The 17618-nt window shown below is 39.0% G+C and overlaps 1 protein-coding gene across 6 annotated transcripts in view; it reads right to left on the bottom strand.

Annotated features, from left to right (window-relative positions):
• Positions 1–17618, bottom strand: part of LOC110458575 (autism susceptibility gene 2 protein-like) — a 233407-nt gene that overhangs the window by 16254 nt on the left and 199535 nt on the right. For 4 of the 6 annotated variants that reach the window (XM_021510334.1, XM_021510335.1, XM_021510336.1 and 1 more), the window contains exons 6-7: positions 2941–2995; positions 166–658 (exon numbers count right to left, since the gene is read on the bottom strand). In XM_021510334.1, the coding sequence (XP_021366009.1) occupies positions 166–658; positions 2941–2995 (548 nt within the window). Of the gene's footprint in view, positions 1–165; positions 659–2940; positions 2996–12821; positions 13540–17618 lie in introns of those variants that run through there. The other 2 variants (XM_021510338.1, XM_021510340.1) reach the window with 2 other exon arrangements.

The raw sequence follows: 17618 nt of genomic DNA, 5'->3' as shown, positions 1-17618 counted from the left end.
ATGGCACAGACATTCCTTTTTAATCAGCTTTCTAATCTCTATTGTAGCACATGAGAAGATATTTGATGATAAATGGCGATATGGAATTGATAAAGGTTTACTAACAACCCTATCAACAGCCTTTTATCATTACTATACAAAATTCTGAAGAAGTTTAAAACAAACCTTGTCCTGGACTTGGAAAACGGTAGACTTGAGGGGAGTTGTGGGTCTTTTTCGCGGTGCTCCTCCCTCTTGTTGGCAAGGGGCCGAGGAGGGGGTAAAGGGGAACTACTCTTCCTGTTCTCTCGGTTATGGATTTGTGCGGTCCTGCTTGGTGGTCGAGATGCTGTCAGAGCAGGATGCGAGCTTGTTGGCGATGAAGGTGGAAGAGTCGGGCGTTTGGCGGGAGGTGCTGTAGGTGGCGCTGTTCGCGGTCCACTAGATATCACAGATGGTGTGGTAATGGGAGCCGCCACGGATACGGGACTACAGGAAGTGGTGATAGTACCACAGGTGGTGGTGGCCGAGACTGTTAATGCACTGGTGGTGGTGGGCGCAGCAGTGGTGGTTGCAGTGGTGGCAGGACTACTGAGGGAAGGGGTCGTCGTGATCCCCGCAGGGCACGGGCTGCTGCATACTGTAGGTGTACTTGTGTTGTTGGTCACTATACATTCTCCTGTAAATTATCACAATACCGTGCTGAGATAACATACAGTTTGACATTTGGAAAGGTTCGCATTAGTTATTTTTTTAACAGATCGTTGTTATTTACTCAATGAGAAAAACACTCAGAACTGAGAAAATTTCCACTTCTACATTATATATATCACTGCAGAGAAATAAGTTGTACTAATACATACAATTATGGTATCACCCCCCCGCCCCTCCCCCCCCCCCATTTCTCAAAACATTCAACAACAATTTCTTTGGTTCTGTTTTTTGACAATTAAGAATAACAATTTCAAATCCTTCTTATTAATTATCATTAGTCATTACATCAAATTATTCATCAGCTCTCATCAGACAAATTATTTATCTTTCTTTCACATTATATATCGCCAGTAAAGTAATATTTCATGTCGCATTAAATGATACATCATCCACTATCACATCAAATGATTTGTCATCTATTGTCACATCAACTTTTTCATCATCTGTAATCCTATAAGCTTTCATCAGAAACATACTTATTATGGTACATGATCACCCTAATTATCAAAATTTATTGTCTTGATCATAAAGATTTTGAAAAATATTTTGAAATACAAACTTCGTGCATCTGTCCCCATACTTCCCATTTTGTAAAAGTTTATTTTCTTCTTCTTTAGACACAAGTAACAATAAACTTCACGTAGATGGTAATCAAAATCAACAGGTTATGATCAGGAAAGTCGACCAGAAGTAACACATTACCGTACTAACGTCATCATCTCGAGACTTCCTGGGAAACCATTGACCTCTGACATTTTTAAGGAGAACCGTAATATTTGTTGTTGTAAAGCTTAATTTTGTGACGACCTTGGTAAAAACTTTTCTTATTGCAGTCATTCCTTTTTAAATACAAAGTAAACTTTACAGCAAGCCTTACCCCTTTTGGTATAGTTAATTCGTCATTTACATGGTAAACTTTTGGTACAGTTAATTCGTCACTTACATGGTAAACTATGTAGAAAGCATTTTTATATCATGTTAGGGACTTGAGAAAGTAACAGTATGTCTATATGAATTAAGTATTATCTGGGGAGTATTACCCCTACTTTTGGTGGGACAAGTACTTGTCAAGTATCTATCAACAGTACCCTATCAACCAACACACACTGTGTACATCACCCTGGTTTAATTACAGGTCAAGTGCCCTGTTAAACAACAACACAACAATGGCCACAAGCTCTTATCTAACTAAACACCTTATCTCACCATACAAACGACTTCTAGCTGTTCCCACTAATCTTGTTCAAGGTTACATATTTGTATCACATTTTGGAATGATTATTTACTATTTCCTCACACTTTAAAATGTCACAATTAGAACTCCTTGACTTTACTGTGACCATTACTTATCATTCAAATGCATCTGTCAGCTGATCATAATGTCTGTACAATAAAATGTGTATTTGTCAGCCAATCAGAATGTCTGTACAATAAAATGTGTAATTGTCAGCCAATCATAATGTCTGTACAATGTGTATTTGTCAACCAATCATAATGTCTGTATAATAAAATGTGTATTTGTTAAGAAATTATAATGTCTGTACAATGTGTATTTGTCAGCCAATGATAATGTCTGTATAATGTGCAATTGTCAGCCTATCATAATGTCTGCACAATGTGTATTAGTCAGCCAATCATAATGTCTGTACAATGTGTATTTGTCAGCCAATGATAATGTCTGTATAATGTGTATTTATCACAATGATAATGTCTGTATAATGTGTATTTGTCAGCAAATCATAATGTCTGTATAATGTGTATTTGTCAGCCAATCATAATGTCTGTACAATGTGTATTTGTCAACCAATCATAATGTCTGTATAATAAAATGTGTATTTGTTAAGAAATTATAATGTCTGTACAATGTGTATTTGTCAGCCAATCATAATGTCTGTATAATGTGTATTTGTCAGCCAATGATAATGTCTGTATAATGTGTAATTGTCAGCCTATCATAATGTCTGCACAATGTGTATTAGTCAGCCAATGATAATGTCTGTACAATGTGTATTTGTCAGCCAATGATAATGTCTGTACAATGTGTATTTATCAGCCAATCATAATGTCTGTATAATAAAATGTGTATTTGTCAGCAAATGATAATGTCTGTATAATGAGTATTTGTCAGCCAATCACAATGTATGTACAATAAAATGTGTATTTCTCAACCAATCATATCGTCTGTAACATCCTTGTTCTGTAATATTGTGTTGATTTGACTGTAACAGAAACCAAAGTAATACTCACGACTGCGGTTTACAGTGTTGACTGTGGTGAAGATATCAGAGCTTGCATCAGAAGCCTGAAAATACACAAAGTTAAATCATATTGAAAGTTTTTCTTTTAACAAAAACAAAAAAGAAAATTTCATCATTCTCATACATCAACACACAAAGAAATTACTAAGGAAATAATAAAACCAACATTTGATAAAAGCTGTGGACAAACTTAATGGAAGCTTTGTGCAATATGGAATTTTTGCTGTGATAATACATTACAATTCTCCATCAAATCTGATTCTAATTATGATGATGAACCGAGAATGGGGCACCTGGTGACCAACCTAAACTGAGTTCATGCTCTATGACCGGACGTTCATTTTCTCTGGTGAAAGCCTCCTCCGATTTTATCACTTTTCATATGATCTGATATCTTTTTAAATTGTCTGACAACTGAATAGAAATTATAAAACATATTTATCTTCTTTTCACTTATATGTTGTAATTTGCTATGTACATGCTACAATTGTTGATACGGGCCCATTTCCTTTGATACACCACTTAAATATAGGGTCAAAGGTGACACTCGTTTGTGAATTCCTGCCTCAGATGCTTTTAGCAAGATTCTTTATGACATGGTTGGTAACAAAATTACTCTGACAACTGAGGAAAAAACGGTGCATTTTAAAATTTATATTCAAAATATTAGTCATATATCGTGATAATAAAATTTTATGTTTTCAACGTCATCTTTTTTCTATAAGAACTGTTGGATAAGCAGGCAATATCTAGCAGATGACTTTTTTATATATATATCTGGATTCATTCCGATCTAGATAAGGCTGCGACAGCTTTTGTGTGGAGGTATCGGGGCATGATCGTGATTACACTTGGGCATGATTAGGGTGGTGGCAGGGTTGGAGGTCAAGTGAATTACACGGCAAATGCACATGACTGCACACGTAACATGACGCATTATAAACCTGAGACATCTTCATTACTGGAGGTTCACAAGTCTATTATCAGCTGACTTGTCAGGGGCCTGTCACGGTCCACAAGTCTATTATCAGCTGACTTGTCAGGGGCCTATCACGGTCCCCAAGTCTATTATCAGCTGACTTGTCAGGGGCCTATCACGGTCCCCAAGTCTATTATCAGCTGACTTGTCAGGGGCCTATCACGGTCAACAAGTCTATTATCAGCTGACTTGTCAGGGGCCTATCACGGTCCCCAAGTCTATTATCAGCTGACTTGTCAGGGGCCTATCACGGTCCCCAAGTCTATTATCAGCTGACTTGTCAGGGGCCTATCACGGTCCCCAAGTCTATTATCAGCTGACTTGTCAGGGGCCTATCACGGTGCACAAGTCTATTATCAGCTGACTTGTCAGGGGCCTATCACGGTCCCCAAGTCTATTATCAGCTGACTTGTCAGGGGCCTATCACGGTCCCCAAGTCTATTATCAGCTGACTTGTCAGGGGCCTGTAGCGGTCCACAAGTCTATTATCAGCTGACTTGTCAGGGGCCTGTCGAGATGTTCACACTTGTATATCAACATGTCCTTTTTATATAACATAGACACACAATTATACCACCACTGACTTGCAATCTCATCTACAGTCTTATCAAGTATACCTATACAAAACACTCATCATGGAGGGAAAACTCAAATCTCAAGAAAATAAAAACGTTTCTATAAAATCTCATATATATGCTATAAATCACTACGAAATTCTCATTTATTTCTTTTAACGACATTATCTGTCCCTGGTCTTACTCCTAGAGTCATCGTATAAATGCTACAAGACATAACAGATGGGTGTATACAGAACTCTTACTTTTTCAAGTTTGGGGGAAAATTTGATCTACATTTCTTATATTATAAAGATGTTGACTCCTCTATTTGTAAAATGCCAATGGTGTATTTATACTACTCTACCTGCGAAAACTAATCAGATCTTTGTTGTAGTGACACCTGCTAATCGGTCGTAACAAGACCTTTATTTTAACAATACCTGTAAATCAGTCGTTACGATACTTTTGTCATATGGATACCTGTCGATTAGTAGTAACAAGACTTTTGTTGCATTGATACTTGTTAATCGGTCGTAACTATACTTCCTTTGTATTGATACTTGTTAATCATTCGTAACTATACTTCCTTTGTATTGATACTTGTTAATCAGTCGTAACTATACTTCCTTTTTATTGATACTTGTTAATCAGTCGTAACTATACTTCCTTTGTATTGATACTTGTTAATCAGTCGTAACTATACTTCCTTTGTCGCATTGATACTTGTTAATCAGTCGTAACTATACTTCCTTTGTATCGATACTTGTTAATCAGTCGTAACTATACTTCCTTTGTATCGATACTTGCTGATCAGTTGTACTACCCACCATTTTTCTGAGAAGATCGGAAAACAGGAAGCGATTCGGAACATTTTGCGTTAATCCCCATTTATGTTGATGTTCATGACATGATGAACACCATTTATGCCCAGACATCATGATGACTGATCAATATTAAATGACAACAGCTTTGGTGAAGTTGGGCAACATCTTTTCCCAAAAGCTCCAAGGCTTTTATCCTCTGCAGAAGAATACTCCCATCATCAGGATATATCCTTGAAGTTGAAGCAAATATCCATTGCCATCTTAAATTTTAACGAATCCACTAAGGCATCCTCAGACACAGAAAATATACACTGGGTTTAATGGTAATATCCAGCACGCCTTTGGCAATTTACAGTGCTAGTATTTGTTTGTTTAACATATACATTGTATCTGGTATCTTGTAGAAAATATCCAAAAACATATTTTCAATTACAGCAAAGATCCACTAAGATAATATATCCTCTGACTGGTCAAATATCCTCTGGGGCATTTTCATTCATGGCAAAAGTCATTTTAATCAACAATGACATCCTCAGTCACTCCAAATATTGTCTATGTCAACATTTCACACCTTAACCACACCGTGTTTTATGGCATTAGACATCCCCTATTACAGCAGCACCCAATCCGACGGAGATGACAGCCAGTCTGACATTACAGATGATTGGACAGACATGACATCGTGACCGACATTCAAACATTACCTATAGTTGTCCAATCTAACACTGTCGATGGTTGATTTAAGAAGAATGAGCAGCTATCATTTCAGCTTTATTGAGTGAAAATGTTTTTAAATGCTATCCATTTCCACTATTGAAGCAAACTATATGCCAACTGCACACACCGTTCTTCATTGGTAAGAGTATACACACTGCAGGTAGACTTTGACAAAAGTTATTAAACTGACAAATTTACATCCATTTTTGTCTGGAATGCGGTATAGGTGAAGCTTCACAGAATGGCGTCCGTGGGCCTGTTCTTTAGCTAAAATATTCTGTAACCCTCCTCAATTCTTGAAGCCAGTTATGTACACTATTAAAATTGGTGAAATCGTCAAATCAGAATCCTCTCTGTCACATACACGATTGTCACACTGACAACTAGCACACAAGTGTCACGTTAAAGGCATAAAATATACCAAAACCTTTCTAAAAGGCAAATGTTGATATCTTTATCTAATAACTGAGCAACTATTGCCCAAATAAGTAATATCCAACTGAAAGTCTGGTGACAGTCACATCAATAGAAATATCACAGCCAGTCCAGAACCAAAATCTCCTGACAAAGACATCCATACGAATCCTTGCTCCTTGCATGGCAGGACTAAACAGCACTGTTAGTGTGACTCTGGCCCCTATCTGGGGACACAAAAAAGGGGAAGCATGAACCAATGACACGGAGGATCCTACTCGATTAGCAGCCCCGATACCTATAAACACCAGGTAAAGTGTTACTCCGGGCGCGGATGGGTGATCACTCATATGTGAACATGCTGAAGTCTGCATACGAACAACTACTTATGGGTGATGTATTAGGGCTTGTATCATAGTGCACTGTCATTTCACATTTTACTGTACCCCACAAAAAACCCACCTCCTGTAAAACAGAAAACATGGGGTGGTTACCGTACCCCACAAAAAAACACACCTCCTGTAAAACAGAAAATATGGGGCGGTTACCGTACCTCACAAAAAACACACCTCCTGTAAAACAGAAAACATGGGGCGGTTACCATACCCCACAAAAAACACATCTCCTGTAAAACAGAAAACATGGCGCAGTCACCCTGCCCCATCAAAAACCACATCTTGATTCTAGTAAAAAGAACAGTCACGTTTCCCTACTGAAGTATCATAGCTCAACCCTAACCTCATACATATCAAAATCCCCTATCCCCTATAACATCTCTTACACCTTGCTACACCCTTCAACCATTAATAGTTGGGATACACCAAGCACATAGCTTATATCTCCCAGAATGCACATACCTCACCCCTACCCCCAATACACATCGAAATTATTTGCTTGTTTCTGTTGATCAAGTCTCACATTCACCACACCCCGATAATTGGGCACCTCAAACTTATTTCCCTTATCCTAACACCTATCACTATACATAGTACCGACACCAGACCTAGTAATATGGATACAGTACAAATAGGGTCCACAGACAACATTTTTGTAGCAGGGACAATATCCACCTTTGATAATTCACCCCCGAAGACACATTTGAACTCTTCCAATTCAAAGGTTGGAATAGTTCAGTATGAAATTTCAGGGGTGAATGGGTTAAACATTCCTTTCACAAAGGCATTTGCATACATATTTTATCAACATCAAAATGACATTTTTCTCATATAATAAAGGATGATAAATATTAAGGAAATATGCATCAATTTAAGTTTTAAATGTTCACATATAAAAATTGCACAATGCTTGGTGAAATATTTGAGCAATAAAAACGAATTTGTGGTCATGACCTCCCTTAATGAGTCATGACAATGCTGTCAGCGAGACTCCCTCCCCCAGACATGGGACTGGCCATCCATCTCAATCTATCACTCCCTATATTAATTTACACACATGCATACTAATAACAGTATTACATGGTGACAAATCTCCCAACTTTAGCCCCAGTGTCAGACACACCACTTGTTAGCATTACCTGTATCATCCTTCCTTGTCGGCACAATGCCATGTCCTACTACACAGCAACCAGCACACAGATTCATACACTTTCATCTTTGACCCCTTTTCAGAGTTTCCCTCATTTCAAAGAAACGCAATTTAAATTATTTTCTATTTAAGGAAGTAAAACATTTAACTTTAACTTTCAGTTCAATTGATGAAGCTCACAAAATAGTGATATTCCCAGTGACCTTGACCATCATTCATGACCTTGAGACATTTTAAGATGTTAACAAAATATGTACATCTCTTTGAGCTATAAAACAGGTACCATTCAAACAGAGTTCATTTCTTTGCTTTCTTTCCTCTATCAAAACAAATCAGTAGGAAATGCATTGCAGACAGTGAAGACAGACTAGTGAGAAGATAAACAATTATCAACCATATCTACCAGCTTCTGTAGCTTTTACAAATAAAAACTTGTACAAACAAAGCCTATCTGTGACTGCTGATCGCCTGTCTGTAAGGAGGAGATGACAGGAGGTTTGGGAGAAGGGGGTAACAGAGGGAAGATAGGGTTAGCAGATGAGGTAGGAAGAAGGCCTGTCAGAACAACAGAATACACAGGTACAGAGAAAGGGGTAGCAGATGAGGTGATGTGGGGGATAGGGCCTGTAACAACAGGACAGACTAGTGGTGGTAAGAGGGAGGGTGGGATAGCTGACGAGGTGATGTGGGGGATAGGGCCTGTAACAACAGGACATACTAGTGGTGGTAAGATGGAGGGTGGGATAGCTGACGAGGTGGGTGGGGAATAGGCCTGTCGTAACAGGACAGACTGGTACAAAGGGAATGTGGGATAGCTGACGAGGTGGGGAGGAGGATAGGGAATGTCACAACAGGGCGGACTGGCGGTACAAAGGGAGGGTGGGATAACTGAGGTGGGTAGAAGAGATTGTCAGTCAGAACAGTCCAGTACAGAGGGTGGGGGAATGGGGAGGGCTGATGAGGCTAGGCGGGGAGAGGACATGTCAGCACATGGAATGGATACAGAGGATAGATGGGTATAAAAGATATTCTGGTTGAGGATGGGATGTCACCTGTCAGCCCATGGGAAGGAATACAGAGAGAAGATGAGGATGGGTGGGGGTGAGGTGATGGGGTGGGGAGGGGGTCCCTATCAGCAGACACTTCATCCTACTCCACTAATACAAGATTACAAGATAAACTTGGCCTGTAAATACCCCTCCCTACACAGCCTTCGACAGGATCTGCTGCGGAGAGAGACAGCTGCAGTGTAGTCTGTTAGATCACATCTACCTCTACAACCTTTTTTATTACACCACAACATAAACATTCTCAGGTTTTACACATTTTTCAAATTGTGTTAACTTTTATTTTACCTATCCTGTCTATCTATTGCTATAAAATGTTAAAAATTTACTTGATAAACGTTTTAAGATTTACAAATATTTCAAATAATCTATTACATATGCCTGGCACAACTGATTACAGCAATTCTTGTTTGACAATTCAAGATGTTTTCCAAATGCCACTTTTTAAGTTGATGGTCTACATACCCTCGTTTTTCCTCAAAAGTTAACAGTTAAATAGACAAACTAAATGAATTCACGTTACACTGTAATTAGTTCTAGCTGTATAACTGTAATTAGTTCTATCTGTATAAATATTGATATTTCAACACATGTACTTCCAACATAAACAGGGATGTGCCCACACTGGAGTGTTCTCTGACAGGTAACGCTACAAACACCGAATGTTTCTGTGATCGAGTAATTACTTTAGCACTTGATCTCTAAACAAACTGTTTCTTGTACAAAATTTTAAAAAAAAGGGTGACAAGGCATTTTTTTTTTAAGGAAGCACATTTTCTATCTTAATAGTATCTCACATTAATGGGGTATGGCTGCTTTTCACAAAAAAAAAACAAAAAAACACAGATTTCATGTCGGACATGAATGAAAGTGGTAAGTCACAATTCTTCTGTTTACCCAAAACGATCTTATAAGTTGTACTCAATACAACAAGTTCTTCTTTTCCCAATTATCTGCATATCACCTCTGTCGTGTTGTCACGAATGTGGCACTACCACCTCTGTCGTGCTGTCACGAATGTGGCACTACCACCTCTGTTGTGCTGTCACAGATGTGGCACATACCCAGGGGTTCTCAATATTTCCTTTCAACAAATTTCAATGTTTAGAAAACAAATGGGTTCTCAGTATCACAAAAGGGGATCTGAAGGTGGAGGTGATATTCTGACAAATACACAACTCATATTAAAATCACAACAGATATCTTCCTTCTATTCCATTCATATAAACTGTCATTTCCTTGAGTTAGAGAACTCCATTAAATTAGAATCAAAGGTTACTGAATGTCAGCATGTTGAATGAATGAATGAATGAATGCTATTCTGATTTGTTTTATGAAACTCTTAAGACTGTCAAGAGATACTCTTGAAGTGGGTACTGTAAATGTAGATCTTATTTCAGCAGTTTTCATGCTTCAAATATTTCTGTCAATAATGATTGCAGTTGAAAAATTCTGTATATCATTTTATTTATTACATGTATTGTGAGAACACCAATTCATTAATGCATTAGTCTGTTGAAATTTGATAATGGCATAAAATTTGAGTGTGCTAAAAAAATGACTGTTTACAGCGTATATCAAATCCTATCCACGCTGACAAGTACATAAAAGCCATGATTTTAGCTATCCAAACTGGAACATATGTACCGCCTTATGTAATAGAGCACTTGTGCAAGTTCCAAAGATCAGACAACTGTTTTGTTTGAGAAGGGTAACACACCCTTGTCCTGCTAACGGCTCTCACACATGTCTCTATCACACAATGGCCTTACATGCATAAGTGCTGTTGAGAGGGTTGGAGAACACCGATCTACACTGGTCCTTCAGCACTACACACTTGTTTACACTGCTTTTAGCCCTAGTTGAGGGTTACACCATCACAAGTGGCTCGATTGCTTTTAATTTCAAGCATTACCACCTCCCATCTGTCCGCTCTTGGCCAGGCTATATGAGGATGTTTGTCATCTGAAGCCTCTTTCGAGATCTCCCCTAGCCTCTTTCTCATAAAACCTCAAGTACAGTGTACTTTTTTTTCTCTACACTACTCTATCTGCAGCTTTCCCAATCACTCAAAGCCCATTCTCATAAAACTTGAGAGCCTGTATGCACAGACCTCCTGTTTACCATAAACTTATGTTTGAAATGTTAAAGAGGAAATTAATCTATTGGGATAGCCTTGTTTGTGTAGGGTGATAAACTGCTGTTTGAAATTCAATACAAAGCCAATTGTATGTATATTTCTGTGATAGTGAAGGAGTGGGTATAGGAGACTTCCAGCACAGCAAACATTGATATAAATATACTCACAGAGAGAAACAGTTATATTTGGTTAACATTGTACTAATCAATATATGCATGCCGTAGACAACCGTATTTTGATTTCTAGTCATGCCATCAGGTTTTAATAACACACCTCTATACCAATTCCCTACAGAATTAAATCTAATCGTGACATTTTTTTATAAAATCTTGTCTAATCGTTCCTACTTGACAAGCACCCTACAGCACCAGGAGCAGGAATAACACTTTGGAGTGTTGTTGATAATCCAGTCCAACCACATGGTACAATTGGATGGCTGCCGGCATTCCCACAATGCCTCAGTCAAGATAAAAATGCACTTGGCACCACAGATAAGCGGGAGTGACAAGGCAGTTCATGTACAATGATAAAAACCTGGGATTCCTTCATTCTGACAGACATGGGAATTACATACATGTTGTTTTTTTATAAACAATTTAACACCTTACCGTAATTCTCCCTGACATTTGGTATGAAACAAACTTTATTCTATCTCCTAGTACCGTTTTCTTGTTTTTTAAGTTCATGATGTCTTTCCGTTACTTTGCTATTTCTTTGATGCTTGTTGCTGTCTTTAGTATAAACCTGCTGAGGTTTTGTCCTTGTTTTCGTTGATTATTGCTGAGGTTTTGTCCTTGTTTCGTTGATTATTGCTGAGGTTTTGTCCTTGTTTCGTTGATTATTGCTGAGGTTTTGTCCTTGTTTTGTTGATCATTGCTGAGGTTTTGTCCTTGTTTTGATGATTATTGCTGAGGTTTTGTCCTTGCATATTGACAATCAATGTTAAGATTTTTTCTTGCGCATTTCAATTATTGTTTAGATTTGTCCCTGTATAATAATAATTATTAAGATTTTGTCCTTGTGTGTTGAACTTTATGTTCTTTGTGTTGACAATTATGGTGTAGCATCCATGTTGTATAACAATATTGTGTTTTAATGCTACAGACTTTTGTTGTGCAAGGAATACATTTCAGTCATTCACATGGTATTTCTGACTTACAACTTCATCAGAACATGTCTACATTCCTCTCCGTAACATTTAAAACTTAGGGTGATACTTAAAGGGCAATATTCATACCACTGTTATCAAATTTCAACTCCATAACACAATTTTATTTCAGTAATAATTATCATAACTTTAGTATGCATATTCAATACCTACACCCATCTTTGCAGCCCAAAAACAAAGGATTTAATAACCCCACCTTCCCTACCGCCACATGACCCATATCTCTTATCACTACACACATAACCATTATGAATACACTCCAACATACTTATGTGTTTCCGACTATACAATCGTGTTAGCTCCAATTTCCTTATGCTATAAACCAGATCTAATACAATACTGTAATGTTAACATTTTCAGTTGGGCAACAAAGTCATCACATTTACGTTGCCAAACAACTCCTTATACTGTTCAGGTAAAAACAATGACACTGTAGTGGACTTACATTTAAACACTTACGTGGATGTGCCTTACCATACAGCTAATCGTCCAGGTTCCACGGCCAACAAAATCTCCCTTATCTCTATAAATTCCAGGAGTAAACCTGTCCATTAGTATCCTAGGCCACATAAATTACAATAGTTTTTGTTAAACTGCAGACGACCTATTGGTTTCAGGATTAGGTAAAACCTTTTTAAGTCTTCTCCAATGTCTATAAATCTCAAGTCTTCTCCATTTAGTACTGGGACAAAGTAAAACCTTTATAAGTCTTCTCCAATGTCTATAAATCTCAAGTCTTGTCCATTTAGTACTGGGACAAAGTAAAACCTCTATAAGTCTTATCCAATGTCTATAAATCTGAAGTCTTGTCCATTTGGTACTAGGACAAAGTAAAACCTCTATAAACTCTCTGCAATATCTATAAATCTCAAAGCTTGTCCATTTAGTACTGGGACAAAGTAAAACCTTTATAAGTCTTCTCCAATGTCTATAAATCTCAAGTCTTGTCCATTTAGTACTTCGACAAAGTAAAACCTCTATAAACTTTCTGCAATATCTATAAATCTCTGGCGACCTGTCCAGTAAGTTTCATAATCAGGCTAACTTTTACAAGCCTCCTCCAACCTCTATTAATCCCAATGACAGTATGTATATAATGGGGCGAGGGCTGTCACTCTAATTGGTTGGTGAGTGGTATCCGTTTCCTTCCAATACACAACATTCGATCACCAGGAACTCCGGATACCACTGGACCAATACTTACGTACACTCTGTTAGATCATCATCAACAAAACATGTAGTTGTCCTCCAGGGTGATGCAGGAAACATTGATATCACACCACATCATAACAATAGTGCAGGCGTCCACAGCAATTGACCTCATGTGACGCAGAACGTAAGCAGTGACAATCTCCAAAGTATTGAATGTGTTCGAACAATAATTTCCGTGATCATCACTGGTTTTCCCACATCAATAGACTTCCGACCTTTGTGACTAACAAGTTGTCCTAAATAAAACCTTTACAATGGGGATTGTGAGATTCAGAGGTGACCCAGAATTAGAATCCTATCAGTGACCTTGAAATATTTTATGTTCAACTGAGGTACGTACAACCCACCAACAGCAATTCCTCCTCAGTAATGATCTATTTTTGAACAATCACCTCCGCCAGAACAAACATCTGAGTGACAATGACAACACTACACAGCACATGCAGACAAAACATCAATATGATTCAGATGAAGCATGTTAAGGCGTGTATGGAAGTGAAGCACTTCCGAGCACTTTCCCCTTCCACTTACCTCTCATATGATGCATCAAGATTTCACAAGTATAGTTGTTGAGGAGGGCCTTACAAGATGTTACAAGGAGGCTTGTTGAATAGAGCCTAACATTCACAAGAACCTCTCACGCTTGCCAGTATATATCCTCTCCAGCACTGGAGAACCAACACTATAGCTCCCTTGGCCTATAACTCCGACGAGCTCGATCACAACAGATGTGTGCCGAGTATACAAGTCTCACTATCGCGCCTGCCGATGTGCATTTATAAATATCTTTCAAGTGCTTTTTGGAATAGCTTTGTGACCCAACGGGTCTCAGAAGGCATCATATTGGCCTATTGCACAAAAAACAGAAAAACTGAGGTATTTCCAAGTGTGGCGTACATCACTGTGTGTGTGAGATAGTGGTAGGCGGTGTGGTACAGATTACCCCTGCCTGTACCATGGCCATACAACAGCCTACATGTCAATACATTATGCACAGTTTTTTCCTGGTAATTGTTATAAACATTCCTAGTAAGCAGGCTAGCATTTGTTTCCACTTTTCCCCCTCTACCTTTGATGTAAGGCACTGCCAGGGGGGTACTCAAAATATCATGGTAAATCTCTGACAATTAGGATCAACATTATTTCGTATGTACCCAAGCATTATGAAAAGAAATTCACAGTAGAAAAGTCAACTTAAATTGTTGAGATGCTTTTATCATTTTTAAACAAAATGAAAAGTAACGAAAATTAATAAAGAATTTAAGTTGACACGTTTATACACAGGCTATTATTTTGATATATGAAAATATTCTGGTCTGGACTGGCGATGACTATTTTAACAGTTCTGGAGCTGTTTTGTTCTCCGTTACACAAACAGCATTGGTCTGGCCCCTCAGACAGGGGAGGTCGCCCTTACCAAACTCAATTCTGATTCTTCACACTTTACCATTAGGTCAACATGCCATCGTTAATACCGTTCCGACATGTGGCGGCTATCATGCAGTTATCATTATAGGTTACAATTATCGACAGCAGCAGCCCGAGGTGCAGCGTGATGTGTACATACTACATGTCATTGTGCCGAAACACAGCCAGCCATCTGGTCCACTAAACCTCCGTCACCATTCCTAACACTTCCCAACAACCCCGAGTCACCACTCTCATGTGTGACGATGACAGTGCCGCCACCCTCCAACCGTTTTTTGCAGGCTGTAAATCCTGAGTGCGACTGATTATTAATCGTCAATGTGTTACAAGACTCTCTCTTCTATCTGTGTATAAATCTAGTGAACATTTCTCCCCGATGTTAATCTTGAGTAAACGTGACGTCTACAAGGCAGAGTATGTCACGGATGTGTATGGACCCTGCCATTTTCCTAGCATACAGCCAGCCATGATGGTGGGAGTCCCTCTGTGAGGAAAGATATGCAAGTCTTTCTACTTCACAACGTGTCCTCAAATGACCTAAGTTGTTAACAGGACATGAGACCCTATAAACCAATCTACTACACATATAGATTTTTAGTTTTAAAATGAATTAAAATGATGATGGGCATAAAACAGTATAAGTACTCCTCCCCCTACTCATCAAACAATCTCAGGTGACAGATATCTCACCAAGCGTGGACAAATATATCTCTCATCAAACACACGGAAATCATAGCATTTTTGTTTTCCTTTTTTCTTTTTCCAAGTAAACATTCATCACCATCACAATGTCTTTTTCAGGCAAAATGTCTGTACTGAGCGTGGTAAGCAAGATAAAATTACACTGAAACCAGACTGGCCACATGAAAACAGGACTTGTTAACAAGCAGTACAGCTAAGAGATTTTTGTGAATCCCATTGTGTGTAGTATATGGCGCCACCTTCCAGATACACTCACAAACAATTCAATAATTGACCATAAACCATCAAGAATTTCCCTTTGGTCTCCTTTTTTTCTCCTGCAAAAAAATTACCATTAACATGTGGCGCCATAATCGTGTCTCAATCAGATCCGTTTCACAGGTTCACAGACAAGGGGGTTACCATGTAAAACAAGAAAGTTATTTTCAGAATGGTTCAATCAGCTTTAACCATCAAACCAACTTCACACTTAGCTGTCTTTGGAACTCCCGCTCAAACCTCCAAGAACCCATTGACAGGTGGTGCCCCCTAACAACCATAAACACATACAAATCTGATCTGAAGCAGAAGTTCATAGACAAAAGAGCTCAATAACTCAATAAGCAGTCGCCTGTCACTGCAGTATTGAAGATTGCTCATTCAAAACCATTTTGGTTTCTTTTCAATGTGAATATCTGATAGCGATCTATGAACACACGAAAAAAACATTACAAGTGGCGCCACCTAGTATCCATCAAAGTACCAATCTGATGGGGTTTACAGACAAAAGGTATCATGTATTATAAATGTGATGACATTGTATCTTCCTGCTATATCCTAGATAGTGTCCCTGGTCCCTCACCACGGAAGCTTCCCCCAAGGGTCATCTCCGTTATTAAAAACCTTTTAAAACATCTGATCTATCTATAGGAGCCACGTGGCTACATAAAACATGGATGTAAATAGCACAAGCAGTGAAATACAAGATGACAGAAAGTTCTGTACCAGTCTATCCTGCAGATACACCTTGTTGTACAGGTACTTCCATAACCTCCCAATCCAGTGATGACCTGGCTAGATCAGTCTCCCTAAAGGGATATATGATGACCATTTAAAGTCATCTTCAAGCACTTTTGTTCACTTATTTCACCAGTCAGTAATCAAAATATTTCACAAACTTAATCATCTAACCAGGCTTTCCAATGATCATCAATCTCAAGCACAATTATTCTAACCCCCTCCCCCAAAAATGTCAAGAGGGTTACAACCTAGCACACAAAATAGATTACTTCATATACCCCTTAAAGTTTGGCCAACCCACTTTATAAAAGGGTATCCAACACCCTCCAACAACCAAAAGACTATGCCCTTGTGTCACCCACCCTCACTCCATCCCACCCTACCACACTCAGCAGGCAGCAGACTACCCCGATCTTTACCCCCCTGTGTTACCAACCCTCACTCCATCCCACCCTACCACACTCAGCAGGCAGCAGACTACCCCGATCTTTACCCCCTTGTGTTACCAACCCTCACCCCACCCTACCACACTCAGCAGGCAGTAGGCTACCCCGATCTTTACCCCCTTGTGTTACCAAGCCTCACCCCACCCTACCACTCAACAGGCAGCAGATCTAGACTACCCCGATCTTTACCCCTCCCACAGCCAAAGGCACCCCTTGTGTCATCCACACTTATCTCACCCTACCACACTCAAGAGACTACCCTGACTCATACCCCACCCAAAAGAAACTAACCCAAACCCCATCGAAAGTATCCCCCATCCTTGCCCCACCCTACCACACCAAACAGACTACCTCATTGTTTCATCCACCCTTATCTCACCCTACCACTCAAAAGACTACCCTGACTCATACCCCACCCATAAGAAACTACCCCAAACCCCACGAAATGTATCCCCAATCCTTGCCCCAC

The sequence above is a fragment of the Mizuhopecten yessoensis genome, unplaced genomic scaffold, assembly GCF_002113885.1.
Source record: "Mizuhopecten yessoensis strain PY_sf001 unplaced genomic scaffold, ASM211388v2 scaffold9651, whole genome shotgun sequence".
NCBI lineage: Eukaryota > Metazoa > Mollusca > Bivalvia > Pectinida > Pectinidae > Mizuhopecten > Mizuhopecten yessoensis.
The sequence above is the reverse complement of the archived record's forward strand: the minus strand, read 5'-3'. Positions and strand labels throughout refer to the sequence as shown.